The sequence below is a fragment of the Pipistrellus hanaki genome (assembly GCF_964339955.1).
Source record: "Pipistrellus hanaki genome assembly, chromosome: 4".
Classification (NCBI taxonomy): domain Eukaryota; kingdom Metazoa; phylum Chordata; class Mammalia; order Chiroptera; family Vespertilionidae; genus Pipistrellus; species Pipistrellus hanaki.
Window position 1 is genome coordinate 48,939,493 of NC_140506.1, and position 26,685 is coordinate 48,966,177.

A 26,685-nucleotide genomic window follows, 5' to 3' on the forward strand; every position below is an offset into this window, starting at 1 on the left:
CCTGCATGCCCCCAATTGGGGATTGAGCCCGCAGCCATGTGCCCTTGACTGGAATCGAACCCGGGACCCTTCAGTCTGTAGGCTGACACTCTACCAACTGAGCCAAACCAGCCAGGGAGGGAGTTCTGCTTTTATTGAGTCAAGTATAGAGGCCCAGTGTTTCCTGGGCTCACTATTGGGGAATCTAAAACATAAGAGTGGCTAATCAACATGCTTGTGTCTATGAGTTTTTTTGTTTGTTTTTTGCTTAATCCCTTAACCTTTTTCATCCAGCTCTGCAACCCCTCTCCCCACTGATAGCTATCAGCCTGGGTTCTCTCTATCTATGAGTCTATCTCTATGTTGTTTATTAGTTCATTTTGTTTGTGAGATTCCACATATGAGTAAAACCATATGGTATTTGTCTTTCTCTAACTGGCTTATTTAACTTAGCATATTGCTCCTCAGGTCCAGCCATGATGTCGTAGTATTCCATAAATGGGGGAAAAACCCACATAAGAACAGGAGTATAAAGCATGGAGAAGAGAAAACAATAAATGTACAGATAGTTACTGAAATCAACTTAGATCTTTAAAACAAACAGCCTGATATTGGAGGTGGCGGGGATCTTTACTCTTGTGGCTAGAAATGTGTTTATTCTGATATTGTTTTTGTTTGTTTATTTGTTTAAGTGGATGCCCCTCTGGATATCTCAGCAATCAAAGCTTAAGTCAGTCACTTGCATTACAAAAAATAAAAATAAAAATGTCAGGATTTATGCTACATGTATACACTGAGTTGCCAGATTATTAGTACCACCTGAGGTTTGTAGGCGAATTAGCCATATACTGCATTGTATGGGATATGGAAGCCAAAGGCCTGTTCAAACACCTTTGCTGTCTGCAGTTACAAACATAAAACGTCTCCAATTCGCACGGGAACACAAGGATTGGACAGTCGAGCATTGGAAAAAAGTCATGTGGTCCGATGAATCAGGTTTCCAGTTGCATCATGCAGATGGCAGAGTGAGAATTTCACGGAAACAGCAAGAAAGAATGCACCCCACATTGCATGAGTACAACCCTTCAAGCTGGTGGGGCAGTGTTATGGTTTGGGGCGTGTTTTCCTGGCATGATTTGGGCCCTTTGATTCATGTGGAACAACGTCTGAATAGCACAACCTACTAAGTATCGTTGCTGATCAAGTTCATCCTATCATGTTGATGGTGTATCCCAATGGAGATGGTTCCTTCCAACAAGGCAATGCGCCATGCCACGGTGCTCATATGGTGCAGGAGTGATTTCAAGAACATGAGGGAGACTTTACCTTGCTTAGGTGGCCCCACAATCTCCAGATCTCAATCCAATTGCGCATTTGTGGGACGAAGTTAAAAGAGCCATCAGGCAGCTGGTTCCGCAACCATCAAATCTTACAAAACTGGACAGTGCCATTCATCATGCATGGTGTCAGGTTCCTCACATCACCTTTCAACATCCCGTGGAGTCAATGCCAAGAAGAATTGCTGCAATATTAAAGGCAAGAGGTGGCCCAACGAAGTACTGATGGGGTGGTCAGAATAATCTGGCCACTCAGTGCATATTTTTAAAGTTTTTAAATAGTTGCTTGCAGAGTCCTGAACTGAATAACATATTGCTTCATGGCTCTATGCTTTTGTACCTTTGGTATTCTCTGCCTAGAATTTATTTCTCCACTGTCCACTCATAGGACCTTTCTTTGCTTATTCACAACTCACTTTAAGCATTTTTTAAAATATCATTTAAAAATTGAGATATACTTCATATGACATAAAATTTATCATTTTTAAATGTGTAATTTAGTGGTTTTTAGTGTATTAACTATGTGCTGCAATTGTTGCAGTCAATACTACTATCTAATTCCAGAACATTTTCATCACCCCAAAAAGAACTTGGTTAATTCTAGTGCTGCAACAGGGAATACATAAATAGGCCTGAAGCATCTTACAAGGCCAGAAAGAATGTTCAGAGATAAAATGATGGGGTATGTCAAAGGGAACAGAGCTGACCCAAAAGAGCTCCCAATGGCTCACGCTGGAACATCTCAGCAACACAATAAACAATGTAGCATAAACTATAACCCAAAGTATAAAATACATGTCCATGAGTCCGCACTGATATAAATAAATCAGTAGGGGAGAAGAGACAAATACTCCATACAGAACTGCAACATATACTTCCTCCTCAAGAAAGTAGAGCTTAACTTTCCACCTCTTGAATGTGGGCTGTCTAGTGGCTTGCTTCCTAAGAGTATAGACAAGTGTAAAAAGTAAATTTACAGTCAAAGAACCTGACAAACACTACAACAGCCAAGTGACCCAGATTAATATGGTCAGTGGAAAATCATGTTGAAAATATGTACCACTGATACAGTCTTATAACAAAGGGTTATGTTAGAATGACCCTATGTTTCCATGGTCCTGAAAGTCTGAGAAGCCTTTACAGCACAGGGAGCCTAATGAGACATGAGGAATGACTGTAATGTGTCCCAGATGGGGTTCTGGGACAGAAAAAGGACATCAGGGAAAAACTAAGGAAATTAGAATAAAGTCTGGTTTAGTTAACGGTAATGTACCGATGTTGGTTCATTGGGTGTGACAAATGTACCATGGTAATGTGCAATGTTAACAAAGGGGAAACTCTCTATACTATCTTTGCAACTTTTTTTTTTTTGTAAATCCGAAACTATTCTAAAATTTAAAAATTATTTTTTAAAAATTAGTAATATATTTTCATACAAATATATACTTGAATCAGAATTTCTATAGAGTAATAAATAACAGAGACAAACACCAAGGTGAGCATCAAAAGTCCCATTTGTTGGAGGCCATCATATTTTTACATAATAGGTAAGCCTTGTGGGGAAGCAGACAGCATAGTGGGGAAGCAGACAGCATAGTGGGAAAGCAGACAGCATAGTGGGTGAAGCATGTGACCTTTAGATCCACCCAGCTGTGTTCAAACCCCAGCTCGGCCACTTACTGACTGGCTAACCTTGAGCAAGTTACTTAATCACTTTGAACCTCAGTCCCTTTATCTGTTACCTGTGGATAATTAAGTTGGAATACCTACTTTCTAGGGTTATTCTGTATACTAGATGAGGCAATGTATTAAAGCACTTAGTACAGTGCCTCATGTATGATCATTGTGTACTACTGCTGGTTGCAATTATTGCATTACATTTATTATTGTAATAATAAATTGAAAAAATTTAAATTCCTGTAGCATCCCCACCCTGAGTTAATGGCATGCTCATATGGGCCTTCAGACCTGTGGCAACACTGAAAACTGAGTCACACAATGAAGTACTCTGGCTGGCAAGTGTATCTCTCACATTATGTTCTTGAAATCTGGCTATTTTCTTCCAACTTCCATTCCTCTCACAAACACCATTTTATTGAGTGAATTTCCTATACAAAAATGTTAGCAGCCCAATTCTCTCAAAGGGAAACAGCTTACTGCAGTGCTTAGCAAAACACAGTTTTCATTTGAATTATCTTATCCTTTCCATATATCCTAATCTACCCCTCCCACTCAAAGTATAGTCACCTCACTTGTCCTTCCTTGCCCTCATTTCTTCTTTCTGTATGCCTTTTACCCATTAATAAATATTTCTTGCAGTGTATCTAGAAGGTCTTTAACCTGGGCTGATATGCTGAGCAAACCATATTTCCTCACTATAGAGAAAAAGAAACCACAATTGGTCATCAACGTGACTCACCCAGGCTCTACCACCACACCCAAACCACATGTTACTGCAAATGCTTTGGTTAGATTTAACCAAGAAAAAAGTGCCATTAGCAGAGTAAGATTTTGTATATCAACATATGCCTAATGTCACATCTCTTTGGCGTTGATAATAATATTAATCTTTCTTATTTCCAATCACTTCACATTACATAAGTAATGGTGTTGGATTTATTTTTATTTCCCCCCTATATTTCTGTTGTTTCAAGCTCAGAGGACAATGTGCCCCTTCCAAGAGTCTCCTCAGTGGATTACACACCCATCCTATGTCCAGATTTATTTTTATTGAGAAAAAGTATCTCTTCAATTATATACTTCAATTATATACTCAAGGTCATTTTGGGCACTTGCATAATCTTGATTTTTACCTTATTTTATTGCAACACATCATTAGAGAGTTCCTAATTTTTTGAGAGAAAGGAGTTGAGAGCATGCACAGGACCATTTGGAGTATCCTCCCAGCATGTTTCAGTTCCTCCTCCTTTGGACTAGTTTCCTAGAGCTCATTATGGCCTCATCACAACACCCCCTTCCTCCCAACCCATACTTGATGGGACCCAGGGTATACCTGACTTGAAATGACCCAAACAAGGTTGCTTTCCTCATTGGAAGGTGGGCCTGGATAGAAAAATAAAGAAGACTGAGAAAAACGTTCTAAATGACAACAACTATAAGAAGGGTGTAGAACTGGTATTCGCTATGGGAAGTGACAACCCAGAAAGCCAGCCTGCAGAGAAAGAACAGAGTAGGTCCCTGAGGGAAGCAGAGAGATGGATGGAGGTAGAGAAGAATGAGCTTCCTTGTAGCCTTCCTGCCATGAGTTCCAATCTGAAGTGAGGCCGGTTGCATTTCAGCTCTTTCGTGTTGGCAAGTCCCTTATTTCCTGGAACTAATCTGCCCTCTTTTTTGTTTGAACTTATACAGTTGGCTTTTTCTGTTACTGAATAACAAAAGAGTTTCAATAAATACAGAATTAGAAAATCGCTCATCTCACTACTAAAAACTTCACATCCATGATTCTCTTTATGGGGAAAGACTGTGGGCTACACTCAAACCCATTCCTCCCTGTTTGGTTCTCAGAGAGGATAAATAATAGTTGCCCTGAACCCTTCCTTCTCCCAGCCCTACTCAGGGAGCCAACTGTCTCCCACTTCTCTGCAGTTTTTCACGTTGCACTGCCTGGAGAGTCTTATTCCTGATTATTTAAATCCTGCTTACGCTTCTGGGTCCAGCATGAGGCCTGGCTGATCACTTACCCCACAGTTCTCTCTGCTCTTTCTGATCGCTTCATAGACTTCTAATACATATTTATTGACACCAAAAAAAAAAAAAAAAATTCAATATCCTATTTTAGGTAAATAATGCAGTTACAAATATCTTTATCTACATCTCTGTTTGTAACAGAGATGTAGATAAAGATAAAATTATACATCAATAACTTAACTGTGTATTGGGGGTAATTTTATTTCAATTTTATTTTTCCTGTTTAGGTTTTATTAATAATAATTTCTTCAATAAACATAATAAAAGGAAAAGTCTAAGCTCCTTGACCTGGTTTTTAAGGACTTCCATAGTTTGCATTCTTCCAAAATTTTAATTCAATTTTATTTTTCCTGTTTAGATTGTATTAATAATAATTTCTACAATAAACATAATTAGAGGAAAAGTCTAAGCTCCTTGACCTGGTTTTTAAGGATTTCCATAGTTTGCATTCTTCCAAAATTTAGCACAAACCTATATTGTCTTCAATTGTTCTCATTTATTCAGGTTAGCTCCCACTTCCAAATATATTATAATATACTTAATATCTTTATTGATTTCAGAGATGGAGGGAGAGAGAGAGAGAAACATCAATGATGAGAGAGAAACATCGATTGGCTACCTCTTACATGCAACCATACTAGGGATCAAGCCACAATCTTGGGCATGTGACCTGATAGGGAATCAAACCAGCCATCTCCTGGTTCATAGGTTGATGGTCAACCACTGAGCGGCACTGGCCAGGGCTACTGTCCATTTTCTGCTTCCATAATTTTGATGTAACAATGAATTATTAATTTATATATTCTTGAAACTATGAGAAGTCACGCAGAAGCTCAAACTATGTGTAAACGTGTGAGCTCCTTCTGAAAGATGCAGTAGTCAGCCTTTCATTGTTGGCGTCCCTGTGACCACCATTTCTGTCACCAGCCTTTCTGTTTCTGGGAGACTTCAGGTCTTACATTTTGCATTGCATCATTTCAATATAGGCAAGATCATCCCATGTCCAAATAATACATGTTAAGTGTGAGTCTTACTAAGTAAATGGCACACACTCATTCCTTGAGCGGGCTTGGCCAAATGCTGCTCGTCAGGAGGTTCTCTGACACAGGGCGTTCAGTGGACGCTTCACAGAGGAATCACCTAAACACATATTTTCCACCTTGCAGGTGTGTCATGAGCTGATTGTGTCTACAGTTAAACTTATAATTAGGTGCTGTGGGTTACTCACCTCACTTTTCTGCTTCATATCTCTCCCTCTGGGTTTTAAGCACCACTTAATGCTTTAGCTAAAATGATATTAAATCAATTATCTTTGCTTAAAAATATCCTTGTGACAACATTTGCTTTGATTATCCAACATAATAAAGGCAAACAGAGTTGGAAGGAAACCTTAGGGTTGTCTTGAACTTGCATGACCTGTATCACGTGTCCTTCTAGGACCACCCCTGACAGTGGCCGCCTCGCCTCTGCCTAGGTGACTCCTGCAGGTAGGGTGTGTGCTGGTGAAAGGCTTGGGCTTTGGGCCCAGTTAAATATAGGTCTGAATCACAGCTCTAGTACTTAGCTGGGAGCTTTTAGGCAATTTACTAAACTTCTCTGAGACTCAGTATCTGCATCTGTAAAATGAGCCTACTAATCCACACTTTGCCAACAAAATCTTTGCATCAATTTATATTTCAACCAACAATGTGGAATACTAGCTTCTTCTTTACATTATTACCAGTGTTGTGTGCTGTTAATCCTTTTTGTGTTTTCTAATCTAATAGGATAAAAATGGTATCTGGTTGTGCTTTTATGTGTTTTTGCCTTATTTTGAATTAGATTGGAGAGAATTTTCACTGGCTAATAATCCATGTAATGCCCTTTTTCTGTGAAATTTTTACTTGAGTCTTTTACAATGTGATGTTTCTATTGAATTGTTGGTTCTATTATTGGTGAATAGTTATTTTTGTGTTATCTTTTTTATATACTTATTTTCTGTGAGAAAATTTTAATGTAATCAAATTTATTAATCTTTTCCTTTAGGGTTTCTAAGTTTTATGTTACATTATAGAGAGGGCTTTCCAATATAAGATTATGAAAAATATTCTCCCATTTTGTCCTCTGGACTAGTAAAGTTTGAGATACTTTTACTGTGTTTCCTCATTCATTCACATCTTAAAATTAAAAAATCATAATTTTAAAAGAATTATACATACTCGCATTTCATCTCTGGGAAAGTAAGAGTCACATCACACTGTCTTATAATTTAGAACATATTTCTTACCAAAGCACTAGAATCTAAAAAATTTAAAGTTTAGTATTAGATATTAAAGAAAAAGAGAATCCCAGGCAATTGTAATAAATTTTGAAATAATTTTTGAAATAATTGGTGAAATTCAAATAAGTCTGGAGTTTGGTTAATAGTACTATTCCAATGTTGGTTTCCTGGTTTTGACAAATGCATTTGAAAAATATGAAAGATAGTCATATTCAGGGAATCTGAAACTGGGAACCCTCTGTAAAAACGCAACTTTTCTGTAAACCTAAAATTATTATTTTTTAATTTATTAGAAAAAGCTTTATGTTTAACAAGAATTTTCAAAAAATAAACACCCCTAAAATATTTGAACTAAATTTTTATTTGTAATAACCATTTTTAAAGATTTAAAGATAATTTCCCAGCAATACATTTATTGCTTGAAGTAGCTGACCAACATGCAGTGTGAATCCTCCCAGCAGGAAAACTAGCCCTGCTGTGAGCATCTCTCTGAAATCCTTGGAGGAGCTGCACATGTAAATGGGTGAACAGAAGATTAGGTGATGGCCTTGTCCTGTAGATGGATCTTAAAGTGTTCTTGTGAAATTTGTTATCATGTTGAAGACAGGTTTGTAAGGAAGTATTTTTTTAATAACAACTTTATTTTACATACTATACATTTCACCCATTTAAAGTGTACAATTTGATGTGTTTAGTATATTTCTTCAATTTTATTTAGACACATAAATTGCCAGTTTTAGAACATTTTCATCACCTGAAAAACAAACAGCCCAGCCAGTGTGGTTCAATGGTTGAGCTTTGACCTATGAACTAGTAGGTCATGGTTTGATTCCTGGTTGGGTCACAAGCCCAAGTTGCAGGCTCAATCCCCAGTAGGGGGCATGCAGAAGGCAGCCAATCAATGCTTCTCTCTTATCAATGATGTTTCTATGTCTCCTCCTTTCCTCTCTGAAATCAATAAAAATATATTTAAACGAACAAACAAAACCCAATTCCCCAAGCCCTTTTCTTATCACATCCTCTGGTTGGTTTTGGAGAGTATAGAAGTTTCAGAGCATGAGGGAGTTAAAGGAAATAAGGTAAAAAGAGAAAGGATTAAAATGTTCGGCTGGGTATTCAGACTGTGTGCCCACTCAGGCATGTTCAATTGCAGTAAAAATTAAAATGCTTGCCCTGGTGGGTTTGGCTCAGTGGATAGAGCCTTGGCCTGTGGACTGAAGGATCTCGAGTTACATTCCAATCAAGGGCACATGCCCAGGTTTTGGGCTCGATCCCCAGTGACCTTCCCTCCATGCAGGAGGCAGCCAATCGATGAGTCTCTCTCATCACTGATGTTTCTCTCTCCCTCTCTGAAATCAATAAAAACATATATTGGGAACACATTAAAATGCTTTTAATTACCTTTGCAACGCTGGACCACTGTTGCTTTAAATATAATCTGCATTTAGGATTGAGCCATGCAGATTCTGGATCTTATTTGGGGTATAGACAGTTACAATATAATGAATGCCACGGAAAGTTGGAGAGAGCTTTGGGGATGGAAAGAGAGGAATATTTTAGGGGATGGGAAATGAACAAAGCCAAAGCATGCTCCAGGATCTGAAAGAGGAGAGCAAGGTGGATAAAGGCATGTGGTGGCTCCAGGTCAGATCTGGCAGCACCTGGGAGACCATATTAAGGGGTCTAACCTTCATCCAGAGAGAGGTATCTAGGAGCCATCAAGGGCTGTAAACATTGAAGAAGACGATTCTGCAGGGCTAGTTATTTGCTGGCTGCAGATTGTACTAATACCAAGAACTGTGCTCTTTTCCTAAACCTGGATCCCCAAGGATGGAAAGCTGCAAACCTGAGAGGGATTAGCAATGGAAACAGAAGACAGATGAAGGCTCTTAAAACTTCATGGCAAGCCGGGAGTGTCATACCTACCTCCTTGCTGCTGCCAAACCTATAAAGCAATCTTTTTTGTTTTAATGTTACAAGATAAAACAGAAAAACATGAAATTTTATTTCCCCTTTATTTCTAACCATTCTTAGTAATCACCACTGTAAAAACGTTGTTTCTCTGTATCCAGATAGTCATATTAACAGCTTGGCTGCTCTGTGAAACAAATTGCTCTTCAGTGACCCCTCTTAAAGGCAAATGTCATTATAAAAGGGGGAGAAATTTAATTGAATGGGTAACATTTTTAAACCTAATGTTCTGTTAAATAGCAATTTGACAACATGCTTTTGCAATATTTATTCCCTCCTCCATTCTATCTGCAAAATGGTATGATGTTATATAACACTGAAGAGTGTAATGGGTGTGATGAGCTACCTGAGTCCCCTTCGGAAATAAAAGAGCCCTTATCTGAGCCTCTGGGAGTGCCACCAACAGAGAGCCCTCATCTTCCAGTCCCCTTTGGGGGTTGCCCCAACTCAAGGCAGCTACCTTCCTCCCCTAAAGCCAGGTTCCCGCCCCCTCAGTCCTATCCAGGGACTGGTTGATTCCAGCTTCAAAGGCCCTTTCTTGCCAACACCAGCCATCTCTAAGGCATCTCTAAGGCATCCCATTTCATCCTTCTCTGCAGGTTATCTAAGGCTTCTCCTAGACCAGTATCCCAGCTCAACTTCTGCTTTGGCCCATCCTTGCCTCCCTTCCGCAAACATTTAATCCCAAGAGACTCGCTAATAAATCCCTGGTGGGGCAAAGGGGCGGGGGAGGGAGGATGTAATCTCAGTCCTCTCTGTCCACATAGACAAGAAGCAGGAAATTTTGTCATGCTGAAGAATAGGCCTGAAGGTATTTTTAGGTGTTTTACTATCTGGAGGGACATAAAGGATGAGACAGAAAACCTGAAGTTCTATTGGAAATGGAAAGAGAGGAATATTTTAGGGGATGTGACTGGAGTTCTTTTTTTTTTTAATTTCTTTATTGATTAAGGTATCACCTATTTGTCCTCACCCTCCCCATTCCAATCCCCCACTCCTTCCCACTAAGACTGGACTTCTTGTGTGGTAGTTCTTGTCTGATAGTGAAAATTTAAAGCTACTTCCTCTGCTGTTTATTTTTTTTCTCTTCTGCCTCTGTCTCTCCATCCTTCTATCTCCTCTCTTCCCCCTCCCACTTCTGCCATCCATGCACAAACCCATGTGATCTGAGAAGCACAGTGTCTTAGTCCATTTGGGATGCTATAAAAAACAAACAAACTGTGGACTAGGGAGCTTAGAGGGAACAGAAATGCATTTCTCACCGTTCTGGAGGCTGGACGTCCCACATCAGGGTGCAGCCGGTTTGAGTGAGGGCCCTCTTCTGAGGTGAGACTTCTTGTTTCTTCATATGGCAGAAGGGCCATGGGAACTCTCTTGGGCATTATTTTCAAGGGCATAAAACTCTGCCCTTATGACCTAATTGCCTCCCAGAAGCACCCCCACCTACTAATGCCATAGAGATGGGCATTGAAATTTTGACCTGAGAATTTGAAGGGCACACAAACATTCAGACCATAGTACATAGCAAGGCTCCGGTGGTCTATACATATTCTCCAACTGACTAGCACCTTCCTCTCCTTTGTTTTCATAAACCCATACCCCTAAGGATGGAAAGAACTTTACCACTGAGGCTGCATTCTACAGTCAGATGCATGCAGCTCCTACCCAGATCCTTGATGGTATAAGGTAGTGGTTGGCAAATTCATTAGTCAACAGAGCCAAATATCAACAGTACAACAATCGAAATTTCTTTTTTTTTAAATATATATTTTATTGATTTTTGTACAGAGTGGAAGGGAGAGAGATAGAGAGTTCGAAACATCAATGAGAGAGAGCCATTGATCAGCTGCCTCTTGCGCACCCCCTACTGGGGATATGCCCGCAACCAAGGTACATGCCCTTGACCGGAATTGAACCCGGGGCCCTTCAGTCCCCAAGCCGACGCTCTATCCATTGATCCAAACCGGTCCCGGCAACAATTGAAATTTCTTTTGAGAGCTAAATTATTTAAACTTCTAAAGCCACTTCTTCAAAATAGACTCACCCAGGGCGTGGTGTTTTGTGGAAGAGCCACTCCCGAGGCCAAAGAGCCTCATGTGGCTTATGAGCCACAGTTTGCCGACCATGGGTATAAGGGAAAGGAGGCTGAGAACCTTTGCATATTTGCTAATTAGTCTTTGTGTTTACAAGGATTCTTTTTTTTTTTTCTTTTCTTTCTGGTTTACTCAAGAAAATACTATGGAGTAGAGCAAAGTTGACCTAGAGTCTGGAGATGGCAGATAGGACAAGTATGTTTCAGTGGCATTGGAGGACACTGGGTGTCAGCCAGAAGCTCCAGGGTAACATCCCTTCCTCTGGGGTGCTTGGTGGTGTAGGAAAAAACACCACCCAATGTGAAGGGGACTGTCCAAACTGGGTACCTCAGAGAAACACAGTCTCCTCCTCAGTTTACCCACTGACTGTTACCAAAAACCTCTCAGCTGTCAGATCAAAAGGACACTCTTCAAACATTGTCCCACCCAACCTTTGAGTGACATTTTTTATTGTGGACCAGCCCTTCCTTTTAGAAGGCCCCTCCCCTGGCCTTTAGCCCCACGTCTCTGTTAGCTTCCTTCGCCCCCACAAATGCTCTTTCTTGGGCTCTATTGCCTTCTTCTCTGGATTCCACCCTGTCTTTTTCTCATTTTATATGCTTCCTGGTGAGAAGTGAGAAGTTCCTGAACAATTATAGGGATGAAGGAGAAGAGATAAAATGTGGAGCTTTCTTGGAGGGGATTACAACTCACTCAAGTCAAACCTGGGAGTTGGGAAAGAAGCTGCCTTTGAGCTCACCTACCCCTAGGTCAGCACGAAAAGCCCCTCCTAGGATCCTACAGCGCTCTTGAAATACAGCTTCTGGCCACTGTCCTCACCTGCGGTCACTTGTTTGTGGATTTATTTGTTTGTCTTTCCTTCTGGACTGTGATGTCCTTGAGTGTAGGAGGTCCCTGGTCCCTCCACAGAGCCTGACACACAGCAGGTATCCTGTTACTGAGTAAATACAAAAATAAAGTTCTTATAATATATACAAATAAAAATGTAGCAAAAGTTGCCATATACAGTATATTTAAAAGGAGCTTCCCCAAGATACTCAACCGCTGGTTCTGATATTAAAGTTTCAAATTCTATCAACCTCTTCTTCAACTTTTTTGAAATTTTTCTTTACTCACAGTCATCAAATCAATGCACTGGCTAGCCTGCAAATGTTCTGCTTATATGAATTCCACCTATCTCCTCCAGATTTTGGTATCAGCTATCTCATGAGCACAGTGTAGCTGCCTACTAAGTAAGTTGATAAATGGATGGATGGATTACTCCTGAACTTGGATTAGCAACATCAGCCAGGTGGATGGGCACTTTCTATTTCCTGAACTGCCTCAACCCTTTGTTTTTCAGTCCACATCCCGCCACCCAGCCCACTCAAGCCTCCTTTCTCTTCCTATAATCACTAAAATCCACAGAACTCCCAACTCCCATAACACATTTGTACTATTCGCACATTGTATGTCTCTCAGTGACACCCAAGCGATCACATTATAAATGCCACATGGCTTCAGCTAAAGTGCAAATCTCTAGAGGGCAGAAAATGTGTATTTAAATATTTATTATCTTTTTTTGTTGTTGTTGTTAATCCTCACCTAAGGATATTTTTTCCAGAGTACCTGCCCTTGACTGGAATGGAACCCACAACCCTTCAGTCCATTGCTCTAACCACTGAGCAAACCAGTGAGGGCTAAATCTTTATATCAGTCCCTCTACAATTCCCTTCACAGTGATATACATGGGAGCCTTTCGGGAAATATAAACCTAATTGGTTTAAATTCTATTTCAAATATTCCCTTAAAAACATCTCAAACCTGAATGAGAAACATTCTTCTTCCAGATCAATGTTCTCTGGGATCCAACACCAAATCTAGGGCCTCTGGGCTCCTGAGTTAGGAAATGGTTCCAGTTCCTAGGCCCGAGGTGGGCTGCCTTTCACCTCACCCCTATAGTTTTACCGCTCACTTAAATCACTGCCTTCGTTTGGTCACAATCAGAAAAGCAGTTTTTTCAGGCTTATGACACTTGCCCCAACTATGCATGTAACTGATGCCATCAATCACTTTTTCTTGAAATGACAATCATAGACCCCCATATCCAAGTTGTTTCTTTTTTTTATGTACAAATTCCTTTTATGTATAAATTCCAACAGACTGCAGCTTGCCTGTTGAAAATGCTACATACCTAGACAGTAAGGAGAACACCTTAAGAGGAAATGCATTTAAATCATCCCTCCTTCCTCCCCCCATTAAGAATGAGGCTAGCCAGTCTCTTGAGTAAAGGGAAATCAGAATCCCTAAAAGTGAGAAAAAGCAAGAAGCCCATGCTGCCAAAATCCCTATAGCATGACAAATCTTTCCGTACAATTTGGTCCCTCTCTCTCTTCAACCCATCTCAAACACAGCGCTGTGGAGAGTGGTGGCCCCGAGGCGGAGTGTCAATGCCATGAAAGGGCAACAGGTTTTGTTGTCGGATCTGATCACTAGCAGGCAGCCACCGCAGGCTGACATCTCTGCAGATGAGCGTTTTGTAGCCGGGCTGGTAACATTTCACTTCCACAAAAACCAGGAAGTGCTGTGCAAGATGAGCCAAAGACAAAAGCAATCAGCCTCCGAAAGAAAGCGCGCCGGGCTCCGGAAAGCCTTATAAAGGGTTTCAACTTGGGACTGCTGTTCTATTGGGATCGGGACTTGGCAGCTTCTCTTCCCCCCCCCCCCCCCAAATACATTATTACATTCTTTAAATTGCAACACCACTCCCCTCCTGAAAAAAAAAAAAAAAAAAAGTAAAATGACAGAAAACATACGCAGTCGCTGGCGCACGCACATTCTCAAACACACAGACCAGTTTGTGTTTTGTGATCCGCTTTCCCATCCCGGACCAGATTTGGGTCGGTAAATTCTTCCAGGGCAAGACTGCCAAAAAGGTGTCTCTTTCTCCAGATTCTAAGGGAGAAGCGTCCAGAAGTGCACGGCCACGCCCGGATCCCCGCTCTCCCGTTGCACAAAGTCTGGCCAAGCCTCAGAGGGAACCTCGGACCTCCCGCCCGCCTCGCTGTGACCCGCAGGGAGCCGGGCGGGCCCGGGGGCGCGGGGGCGAGGTCCCCGGTGGAGACGGGACCGAGAGCGTTAAGTCTCAGGCCGGGGCGGCTGCGGCCCGCAGCGGGCAGGAAGGGGAGGGCCCAGCGGGCCGGGGCAGCCCCCAGCACGGGCGCGGGGCAGGATCGGAAAAGCCGCCTCACGGGCGCGCCCGCCCGCCGGCCCCTCCCCGCCCCGGGCAGCAGCCTCCCTTCCAGTCTCCGCTGCGCCCTCCCGGAGGCAGCGCCCGCGGCCGCCTCGCCATGTCCCAGTCGGGCCCGAAGCCCGCCGCCTCCCCGCGGCCCCGGCGCTCGGCGGCGGCCCGCCGCGCCCAGGAGGTGAGTGGCGCGCCCCCCGGGGGCCGGGCACCGGGAGGACCCCAGCCCACCCAGCCGCAGGCCGCCGCCTCCTCTGGGCGTAGCCTGCCTGGCTTCCCACCCCCTGCGCCACCACCTCCGTCCTGGGAGGACTGTGTGCCCGCCGCGGGCAGGGCAGGGCAGGGCAGGGCAGGGCAGGGCAGGGCAGGTGGCGGGCGGCGGCGGGAGGCGGCCAGGGGTGCCCGGGCCTGGGCTAGGTGCGCTGGGCGTGGTGCGAGCCGCATCGGGGTCGGCCGGCGCCGGGAAAAGTTGGGTGGTGAGACGTGAGGGCAAAGGTGTGAGGATGAAAGGAACCAGCGTTCCTTCGGGGACCCCCTCCTGCGCCCCAGGGTGGGTGGGTGGGGCCGTTGCACTGCGCCGCTGGCTCGGATCTTCCGCGTAAAGTCGGGGCTGCAGGGCGTGGCCGCGGGAGCAATAACACCTCGCGCCTCCCAGCCCGGAGCCAGAGGGGGCGGGGCCAGCCCGTGGGGGCGGGGCTTGTGCCAGGCCCCGCCCAGGTGCCCGCCCCCCCCCCCCCCCCCCGGCCGCTGTGGGCTTCGCTGAGTTTGAGTGCCAGCCCGGCCCGGGGCAGGTGGAGTGGAGCCCAGCGCCTTGAGCACCGCACCCCGAGTTCTCGCTGGGTCCCGCGTCGAGTTGCTCAGAGCAAACCGGTTGTCACCATGGCATTCGCAAGCTGGTGGTACAAGACGGTAAATAGAAGCGAGCGTCCCTGGGCAGGACCGGGAAGGGAAGAGAAGGGAAGGGAATGTGTTCGTTTTGCCTTTCTGGGCGTGCAGAGGAGGTCTGGTCCGGGTTTTGGCGGGGAAGGGGTGGAGGCTCGGTGCGACCTCCTCTGTATCTGCAGGCTAGGCTCCCGGAAAGGCTGGGACTCACCCTGCCGTGGTATGTGGGAGCGCGCCCGGACGTGCAAGTCTGTGTGAGCAAATGCACCGGGCTCAGCCCGTGCTCAGAAGTTCAATGAAACAGGATTTTTTTTTTTTTTGCTGGAGGAATTTCGCCCCAGGACGGGGATTCCTGGATGAACTCGGACTCAGCTCTTGAGAACTAATATCTAGGGCTTGTTTTTAACCCATGAACAGAGCTTAAAACGGAGGCATTCTCCAATGCGAAGGAGAGGCAGCTGGGATGGAGGCATGGGGAGAAAACGCCAAAGGCCAAGGAGCAGAAGCAGCTGAGTGTGGTTAAGACCCTTGTGGGGAAAGAGGGAGGCAGCGCTGCTCTGTACTTTATTACTTTGGATGAGGAACAAAGATGTTCCATTTGTTTAGTGTTTTGAATGCCAGGCCAACCCACTAGGTGTGATAGCCAGTCAAGCTGGCATTTGTAATGTGTAGGAACTAGGAGGCAAGATTTAACATTAGATTACATTAGTTATGTATGCCAGTCTCTGCCAGCATGCGGTATTGTAAAAGAAATAAAAGGCAAGGATGTTGTCATCAGACCCTGTTTAGAAAGCAGTCTTGTGTTGGAATTAGTAACCCGTCTCTTACTAGCCAGTGACCATGTACTGAACATCTATGTGCCAGGCAAAGTGCTAGCCTCCAGGTACACAGTGGAAAACAGGACAGGGTTCTTGTTCTCAATGGGCAATGAATCTACTTTTTTGAATCTGTTTCCATATCTATAAAATGGGGGTGATAATAGGCACCACGTAAGGGACTCGTTAGATTCATGAATCAAAGTCCCATGGGTCTATACTTTTAGTACTGCGAATTCCAGTTTCCCTTGAGATATTTCTTCATGACTGTTTCCCATTATGTATTGTGGGCTTTTAAAAGTTTGCTTTGAGTCATTATTGTCCTAAGGTTATGAAAATGAAGTCTGCAAATATGGATGTCAGTGTTTCAGAGCTGGTATCAGAATCCTTCCAAACTGGTGATTCTCTAGAGCAGTGGTTCTCAACCTTTCTAATGCCTCGACCCTTTAAGACAGTTCCTCCTGTTGTGGTGACCCCCAACCATAACATTATTTTCATTGCTACTTCGGAACTGTAATTTTGCTACTGTTAATGAATCGTAATGTAAATATCTGTGTTTTCCGATATTAGACTTTACAGCAGCGGTTCTCAACAGGTTGAGAACCACTAGCAGGGTCGCCTAAGACCATCGGAAAACACAGATGGTCTGTGGACAGTACAGTTTAGGTTCTTAAACAGTTTTGTATGGTGATTGTGAGGGGGTGGGTGATCAGAGACCATTTGAGAATTAAATGCAAGTTAAGGGCCATTTTTCCACAAAAGGATATACACATACATGACCAAAAGCCCACCAATAAATCCCCTAAAGGTCCATGGAGCCAATTTATAACATATACACATATATGATATGTATGCATGCAGGTATATATCATATAACATATTGATATATAATAGCATGGCTTTTGGTAAATCTTATAACAAATATCTTTAGTGGGATCCTTTAAATACTGGAAAAAAAATTGTGACTGACCTAACTTTAAAAATTTAGGCAGAATATAATTAATTAATTAAAAGACATATCTGTGATGTGTTTGTTTAAATATATTTTATTGATTTTGTACAAAGAGGAAGGGAGAGAGATAGAGAGCTAGAAACATTGATGAGAGAGAGTCATCGATCAGCTGCCTCCTACATACCCCCCACTGGGGATATGCCCGCAACCAAGGTACATGCCCTTGACCGGAATCGAACCCGGGTCCCTTCAGTCCCCAAGCCGACGCTCTATCCATTGAGCCAAACCAGTCTCGGCGTGTGATGTGTTTGTTTAAAGGAATGCCACGTTCCCTTAAACATTGCAATGTATATTTCCACATTGAATAACATCAATATCATTGATCTTCTGAAGAATTATGTATAGAGTTGAAGAATATCTGATGAGCATCATCATGATGAAGAGTACAATTGGTTTACACCAGTCATTACATTCCTGAGTCCTAAGTTGACTTGATTAGTCCATATTAATTAAAGGTGTTCCTTAGCCTAATTAGGCCCGTGGGCCCAGTGGCAACATGATCAAGGAGCCAGTCATTTGGGAGGCCCATCCTCGCAGCCAGCCTGGGAAGAGTGTCTGTCACAAGCCTTCCATGGCTGGACAGACCACTTGGCCTCAGTGATGCTTAGGAGTAGGAATGCAAATTATAGTGTCTGCAAAAAGGGCACAGGCTTTAGGTGAAGAGAGAATGGAGGTCAGACACTTTAGTCTTTAGGTTGGCAATTTATGAGTGACTTTGCTTCCCATTGCAGATAAAGACTTTTAAACTGAGAGTGATATCTCATGATGGTGTTCTTTAATCAGTGTTGACACTTCCCAAAAAGTTAATTATATTCCACAAGTGCTTTTTAAAGAATGACAGAGCTTGCTGGGGGTGTAAAAGTGGGGTGTCATTTGAGATTCTTAGGTGACTGAGTAGATAATTAGTTCCGAGTAGGTTGTTTCCCTGGAATACAAGACTTCTCTAAGCAGCCCATTTCTATTCTATCTTTTCCTTGAGGTTTTTTGTTTTTGTTTTGTTCTTAATTGTGGTAAAATACACATACCATAGAATTTACAACTTTAGCCATTTTTAAGTGTAAAGTTCAGTGAAATGAAGTATATTCATAGTCTTATGAAGCTATCACCATCATCTATCTCCAGAACTCTTCTTATCTTGAAGATATTGAGACTCTATACCCATTAAACTACACATCCCAATTTGTTTTATAAACATGAATTCAAATATATAGCATTGTATTTAAGTATCTGTGTTCTTTGCCATTTTCCTTTTTTATTTTATTGTAAGGACATTTAAGATGATATTGATAGATAGATATATATGTGACATTTTGTTTATTCATTGATCTGAGAATGAACACGTAGGTTGCTTCCATTTTAGCCACTTTTAAAGGAACCACCTTACTGTTTTTCCAAAGTGGTTGTACCATTTACATTCCTACCATTAGTACCAGAGGGTCCAACTTCTTCACATGCTACCAATACTTGGCCCACTGCCTTCTGACTTCTAAGATTTGTGATCTTCTTGAATATGCCTTGCATGTGACAGTCAATTTTTCTTTCTGCTTTCAATATTCTGCCTTTGTCTTTCAACAGTTTGATTGTAATGTGGATTTATTTGAGTTCATCCTACTTGAAGTTTGTTGAGTTTCTTGTTTATATTCATATCTTTCATCAAATATGGGAAGTTTTAGGCCATTATTCTTTAAATAATCTACTGCCTCATTTTCTCTGCTTCTCCTTCTGAGACTCCCACCAAAGATCTGTTCACTTTTCTTTAATCATTTTTCTTTCTCTACCTCAGATTCAATAATTTCAATTGTCCTATCTGTAGGTTATTATTATTTTAAAAAAATATATTTTATTGATTTTTTACAGAGAGGAAGGGAGAGAGAGAGAGAGCTAGAAATGTCGATGAGAGAGAAATATCGACCAGCTGCCTCTTGCACATCCCCTTGGGGATGTGCCTGCAACCAAGGTACATGCCCCTGACCGGAATCGAACCTGGGACCTTTCAGTTCGCAGACCGACGCTCTACCACTGAGCCAAACTGGTTTTGGCTGTAGGTTATTATTATATTCTGCCTCCTCAAATCTTCCTTTGAAAATCCCTCTAGTGAATTTTTCATTTTAGTTATTGTATTTCTTTGCCCTAGAATTCCTTTTTACTTTCTTTTTATCTGTCTTTTTACTGATGTTGCTTTTTTTTTTTTTTTTTTTTTTTTTTACTTTCTCTACTCACTGATTTTTAAAAAATAAATATACCTCTCACATTAGCATTCTCAATGAATTTTTTTTTTAATGAAAGTAAAATGGGTGAGTAGGGAAATATATAGTATTGAGATAAGAGGACTCCAAATTTTTTTTTAATTTTATCACAGAAGAAGAGAGAATAACATAATGAATTCCTCATGTACCATCACCTGACTTCAATAATTATCAACATTGTAGCATTATGCCAATCTTGCTTTATTTATCAAACTTCCAGCCTCACCAACACACACACGCACACACACACACACACACACACACACACACCCTTCCAAAGTATTTTAAAGTGTGGGAATCAGTATGGGTTGTTTGGAAAATGAATTCTCTTTACCTGTCTACTTCATTTTCTTAGGTATAATATGGATCTGTGAGATTAATACACAGTCATGAGATAGACAAAGTCGTAAACATAAATTTATCAGATGAACCTAGTTCCTTTGTTCTTATAAAAAATAAAAATAAAATCTGTTCTAATATTTACAGCCTAAACTTTTGCTTGCATCTCATATTCATTTTACTGTCTCATAATTCCCTATAATCAGATTAGTGCCAGAGAAAAAGAAGGGAGTGGAATAGCTTTTATTGTAGTATTCTTAAAATGAGCCAGGCAATGGGCCAGGTTTCTCATTAACTCAACCAATTTCATAAATATCCCATAAATATCCCTGGGGGTAGGTACCATTGGCTCCATTTTACAAAGGAAAACACACACACACACGCACACACACACACACACACACAGGAAGGTTAAATTATTTGATCAAGGTCACATAGCCTTTCACTTCCATTCTCTTTCTGTCCTATTATTATTTGTCAGGAAATGGAATGCAGGGAATTGGTTACCCAGGTTATAGAAGAGTCTGGGAAGCCAACTGGGATGGGTGAGGCAACCCAGAGATTAGAAATTCCAGGAAGCTGCTACAGTTCCTAGGCTGGAAAGACAAAGGGAAGAGCTGGATTACCCTGCAGAACCTGGAACCACCTTTGGCTTGTCCTTCAGGAGACCCAGAGGCAGAGAGGAGGGGAAATACTGCCCACCACCACCTCCGGTCACTTGCTGGTGCCTCCCACTGGCCAAACCGAGCCTGAGGCCATCATCTTGGGAGCCAGCAAACATCCCTGCTACACCAACTGGCAGGCTCAGGGCGGCCCAGAACTGCACTAGGGAGACTGTTAAAGCAAAAGCAGTGTTACATCTTGGTCCTCCTTGTTTGCTGAACAATCCTGTTTTAGCAAGTGAAATACATAGAAGAATAGATTTGAAGGGATTTGGCAGGAAATATCAAATTTGCACAGTGTCAATATATATACAAGTTTTTTTTTGTTTTTTTGTTTTTTGTCTAGTTTTTGGACCTGAAAAGAGCAAAAGTGCTTCACAGGGAACATGTAGAGGTTTGTGGGAAGGTTCATTCAACCAAGATTTAGTTGTCATACCCCCATCATGGGAAAAAAAGGAATAGAATTTACCGTGCGGTTAGGAAGGCAAAATATACATTTATGAAGTAATCAGTGAGCAAGAGAGTCTACAATAAAGTGCTAATTAGTTTGCTTTACTAAGAAAATAGAGGCTTACATGCAGACATGAAGATATGATGTGCCATGAAGATGAATGATATGGACAAGGCTCAGAGACAGGAAACGCTGGTGTGAACACAAGGCCCTGAGCCATCAGCGCTCACCCGGGGGGCCCAGAGCTGCCCGGCCTGCCTGTCCAGGACAAGCCCCCCACAGAGGCTGACTCAGTCGGTGATTTGAGGAGCAGAAACCTCCACTTCCAGTCATGGTGCCACAAATCTCCCTGCAAAACCAGTGGTTCCCAATCCTAGGTGCATATTAGGAATTTTAGAAACCATATTCATGTCCAGGCCCCACCCTGAGCAAACCAGCTCCAAGTCCCTGGCTCCACTGTGAGTGTTTCCAAACGTGCCCCAGGTCCTTGTGGCCCCTCTGCGGGTGGAACCCCCTCCTGACCGAAGGCTTTCTGATCCTGAGGAGGCCCCGAGACAAGCCTTCCTCAGGAGGTGCAGTGGTGGTGCAGTGAGAGCTGAGCTTTGTGCACTGGGGAAGTCCAGAGGGCACCAAGATAACATTTTATTGCTTCATGGTTTTGGTACAGCAGGCCCTGGACATGCAAATACTGATCTCTGTGGCCTTGTCTCCAAGTTGAAGAAGGAAAGTTTTCAAATAACTTTTATAGTTTTTTAACACAACTTTAAAAAAATATAATTCACAAACTATAAATTCACCCATTAAAACATACAATTTAATATTTTTATGTACTCATAGGGTGGTATAACCATTGCCTCAATTTAATTTTTTACAGAGAGGAAGGGAAAGAGAGTTAGAAACATCGATGAGAGAGAAATATCGATCAGCTGCTCCTGCACACCTCCCACTGGGGATGTGCCCACAACACAGGTCCATGCCCTTGATCGGAATCGAACCCAGGACCTTTCAGTCTGCAGGCTGATGCTCTATTCACTGAGCCAAAAACGGTCAGGGCTCAATTTAACTTTAGAATGTTTTTGTCATCCCCTAAAAGAAACTATCTTTATTTTTTAATAAAGCGAAGGCATTTCAGTGTTGGCCTTTCACAGCTGGCCTTGGACTTGGAAAAGCTCATTAGTTTCTGCCTTCTCTCCTCGTTCACATGTGTAGAAGTTTGTTGATTGTCTCATTCTGTGCAAGGTATGCCCTTGTCTGTGTCTGGGTCATGGTGCATCTGGGTAACAATAGGGCAGGTGCCCAAATGCTGGAAGGTCCTCAGCTGGTGGGACCAAGGGCTCCAGTCTTACTGCGCCTGGCTCTCGTTATTTCCTGACAGGTTCAGGGTTTGGTTTGCTAGGGTAGAAGATTTTAGCATATAACTGCTATCAGTTGAATGAGGACAAAGACAGCTGTACTTCCCAAACCCGTGGTGATGTCAGGGGCTGGCCATCGTTTGGAAAATTTTTCCTTTTTGAGGGATGAAAGGAAAGCCCTCTATTTGATTTGTTTCCCTGCTTCTGAACTCCTGTCTTCGGTGTCTGGTCTTCCCAGTAAAATTTCCCTTGCTTTAGGGCTGGCCTCCTGCTCTTCCTTGTCTCTGGCCTCATCTCCAGCCGCTTCTACAGGATGAAATGTACAAGTACTGTGTGTCTGATGATTTTATAAAGCAAACCAGCCTTAGAAAAGAAGGATTTTGTTTTCTTTTTCTTTTTCCTTTTCTTTTTTTCTTTCTTTTGGGGGGGAGATCTTCATTTCAGAGCATTGGATTAAGACTTTTTTTTTTTGTTAATCCTCACCTGAGGATATTTTCTCACTGAATTTTAGAGAGAGTGGAAGGTGAAAGGTTTGGGGTTGGACCAGGGTCTCACAGAATGGACTCAAACTTCAGTGTAATCAAAATGATATTTATTCATGGCACCTGGGTGCAGGTGGACTGATTTTGAGAAAGAAACCAGTGGCAAATGGGGAGGGAGCAGGCTTTTTATGTGCTCAGGGAGAGCTGCAGACATATCAGGACCGTGCCTCTACCTCCACCTCCCCCCCCCCCCGCTCCCCACCCTGGTCGTAGTTTTACAGTCTTGCCCTATTATCCTTCTGCTGGTGGCAGAAGTCCTTCCTCCGGGGGTAGGGAGGGCTTGCAAGAATAGGGTCTTCAGGAACTTCTGTAAAATAACCACTCAAGGGGAGCATGTTTGTGCAAGGCTTAGGCTGCAGAATGAGCTTTCTTTTGTTAGCCCCTGCTGAGTTAGCTCTGTTTCTTGATTAACCCTTTCAGAAGGAAGGAGAAGCAACAGAGAGAAACATCGAGGTGAGAGAGACCCTTCGATTGGTTGCCTCCTGCATGCACCCCAACCGGCAACTGAGGTACATGCTCTTGACCTGAATTGAACCCGTGATCCTATGGTCTGGAGGACCTATGCTCTAACCACTGGGAAACACAGCTAGGGCTGCATTGAGATTTTTTGGATGTGAATCTCAAGATCTCAGCTAGCTTTTTACTACATGCAGCATAACCCAGCCTCTGACCATAGACTGTAATCCTGACATGTGGTGTGACCAGGGAAGACCTCACCTTTCAGATCCTCTACTTTCCCCCCATTTTATTTATTTTAATGCTTTATTGTTGGAAGTTTTACATATGTCTCCTTTTTCTCTCATTGACCTCTCCCTGCCTGCTTCAACCTCCCAGCACATGCCCCCAGCCCCCTATTGTCTGTGCCCATTAGTTATGCTCATATGCATGGATATAAATCCTTTGGTTGATCTCTTACCACCCCACACCTTTCCTTACCTTCCTTCTGAGGTTTGACAGTCTATTTGATGCTTCTATGTCTCTGGATCTATTTTTGTCCATCCGTTTATGTTGTTCGTTATATTCCACAAATGAGTGAGATCATGTGATATTTATCTTTCTCTGACTGGCTATTTTGCTTAGCATAATGCTCTCCAGTTCCATCATGCTGTTGCAAGTGGTAAGACTTCTTTCTTTTTACAGCAGCATAGTATTCCATTGTGTAGATGTACCACAGTTTTTTAATCCACTCATTTGCTGTTGGGCACTTAGGCTGTTTCCAAATCTTAGCTATGGTAAATTGTGCTGCTATAAACACAGGGGTGCATATATCCTTTCTGATTGGTGTTTCTGATTTCTTGGGATATAGTCTTAGAAGTGGGATCACTGTGTCAAATGGGAGTCCAGTTTTTAATTTTTTGAGGAAACACCATACTGTTTCCACAGTGGCTGCACCAGTCAGCATTCCCACCAGCAGTGCACGAGGGTTCCTTTTTCTCTGCAACATTGCCAGCACTTGTTGTTTATTGATTTGTTGATGATAGCCATTCTGACAGGTGTGAGATGGTACCTCATTGTCGTTTTGGTTTGCATCTCTTGGATAATTAGTGACTTTGAGCATGTTTTCATATTTCTCCTGGCCTTCTTTATTTCTACTTTCAAAAAAAAAATGTATATTTAGGGCATTTGCCCATTGTTTGATTGAATTGTTTATCTTTATTTTAAGTTGTATGAGTTCCCTATAAATTTTGGAAATTAAACTCTTACCGGAGATAACATTGGCAAATACGTTCTCCCATGCAGTTGATGGGTTTTTTTGTTTTGTTTTGTTTTGTTTTTTTTCTGTGAAGAAGCTTTTTATTTTAATGTAGTTGCATTTGTTTATTTTCTCCTTAGTTTACATTGCCCTAAAATCTGTATTAGTAAAGATATTACTACGACATATATCTGATATTTTGCTGCCTATGGACTCTTCAGAGATTTTTATGATTTCCCATCTTACATTTAAGTCTTGTATTCATTTGAGCTTATTATTTTGCATGTATCTGATCAAATTTACCAGCACCATTTATTAAAGAGACTGCTTTGCCTCCATCTGTCAAATATTAATTGAGTATAAAGGCTTGGGTTGATTTCTGTGTTCTCTGTTCCCTTTTATTGGTCTATATTTCTGTTCTTGTGCCAGTACCAGGCAGTTTTGAGGACAGTGGCTTTGTAATATAATATAGCTTAATGTCTGGTATTATAACCCTTTCAACTTTGTTCTTCTTTCTCAGAATTGCTATGGCTATTCCGGGTCTTTATTTATTCCATATAAATTTTTGATATAAAATACCAAAGGCATATTTCTAGCTCTGTGAAATATGCCCTTGGTATTTTAATGGGATTTCATTGAATCTATAGATTGCTTTGGGTAGTATATACATTTTAATGATGTTGATTCTACCAAATCCATGAGTATGATATATTCTTCTACTTGTTTATAGCTTCCTCTATCTCTTTTTTCAATGTTCTGTAGTTTTCTGCCTATGGGTCTTTTACCTCCTTAACATTAAAAAGATCACACACTCTGACCAAGTGGGATTTCTTACAGGGATACAAGGATGGTACAATATCTGCAAATCAGTAAATGTGATACTTCACATAAACAAATTTAGAGACAAAAATCACATAATCATATCATTCGATGCAGAAAAAGCATTTGACAAAATCCAACACCCTTTTTTGATAAAAACTCTTAGCAAAGTGAGAATAAAGGAACCATACCTTAACACAGGGGTCGTCAAACTTTTTAAAGTGGGGGCCAGATCACGGTCCCTCAGAGAGCTGGAGGGCCGGACTATATGAACTACTAATTCCTACTGTAACACCTCGGCTGCACTCACTGCCCAAAAAACCTGGCGGGCCGGATCAGACTCCTCTGCGGGCCGCATGTGGCCCGCGGGCCGTAGTTTGAAGACCCCTGCCTTAACATAATAAAAGCCTTTAAGACAAACCTATAGCCTACTACTCAATAGGCAAATGCAAAAACCATTTCCCCTAAGAACAGGAAAAAGACAGGCATGCCTACTTTCACTGTTCCTGTTCAACATAGTATTGGAAGTGCTAGCCATAGCAATCAGACAAGAAGAAATAAAATTTGAAAAGAAGAAAAAAAAACCTGTTATTATTTGTAGATGACGTGATATTATACATAGAAAACCCTAACGAGTCCATAAAAAGATTACTGGACTTAATAAAAAATTTGGCAATGTAGCATGATACAAAATTAACACTCAGAAATGTTTAGCATTTTTTTACACCAATAATGAGCTCACAGAAAGAGAAACTTAAAAAAAAAATCCCATTTACCATTGCGGCAAAAAAATTAAGATACCGAGGAATAAACAGATACTTTGTTCTTTTTAGTAGATGCTTAGCACGTGTTAATTTATTTTTTCTAATGGAAAACTGCTTGGATTTATTGGGATTGTGGTTTGATTCTCTTCCCTGATCTCTCTCCTTCCCTTCTCATGCTTATCACCTCTCCCCATCTCACAGCCTCACATAGTAGCAGACAAAGTTTTCTCTCTTTGTTCTTAGAAAGTCTTCCTGCAGATTTCTAAACTGGATAAAATTCGACATATTTCCCAAATATTTCATTTCATCCTCTCAACAATGTCAAAGTGCTCAATTATTCCTTGAGTTAAAACATTAGGCACTTTGACACTCAGTAAAATGATTTTATGTCATTAATTGAATTCTGAGTGTTGAATGAGCCCCATAAAAGGGTCAGGGCAATGGTTCATTCAGAAAGTTGCTATGTACTGGAAATTGAATGGCATTAATAATACTTGTTAATTCTCTTAAAGTGATGATGGTGGAATTATATGGGAA

At 42.0% G+C, this 26,685-nt stretch overlaps 1 protein-coding gene across 8 annotated transcripts in view; it reads left to right on the plus strand.

Annotated features, from left to right (window-relative positions):
* The first annotated feature begins 14,509 nt into the window (after positions 1–14,509).
* Positions 14,510–26,685, plus strand: part of CAST (calpastatin) — a 113,472-nt gene continuing 101,296 nt past the window's right edge. For 2 of the 8 annotated variants that reach the window (XM_084881954.1, XM_084881956.1), the window contains exon 1: positions 14,510–14,752. In XM_084881954.1, coding sequence (XP_084738080.1) covers positions 14,678–14,752 — 75 coding nt within the window. In that variant the 5' untranslated portion in view covers positions 14,510–14,677. Of the gene's footprint in view, positions 14,753–15,319; positions 15,481–26,685 lie in introns of those variants that run through there. The other 6 variants (XM_084881958.1, XM_084881959.1, XM_084881962.1 and 3 more) reach the window with 6 other exon arrangements.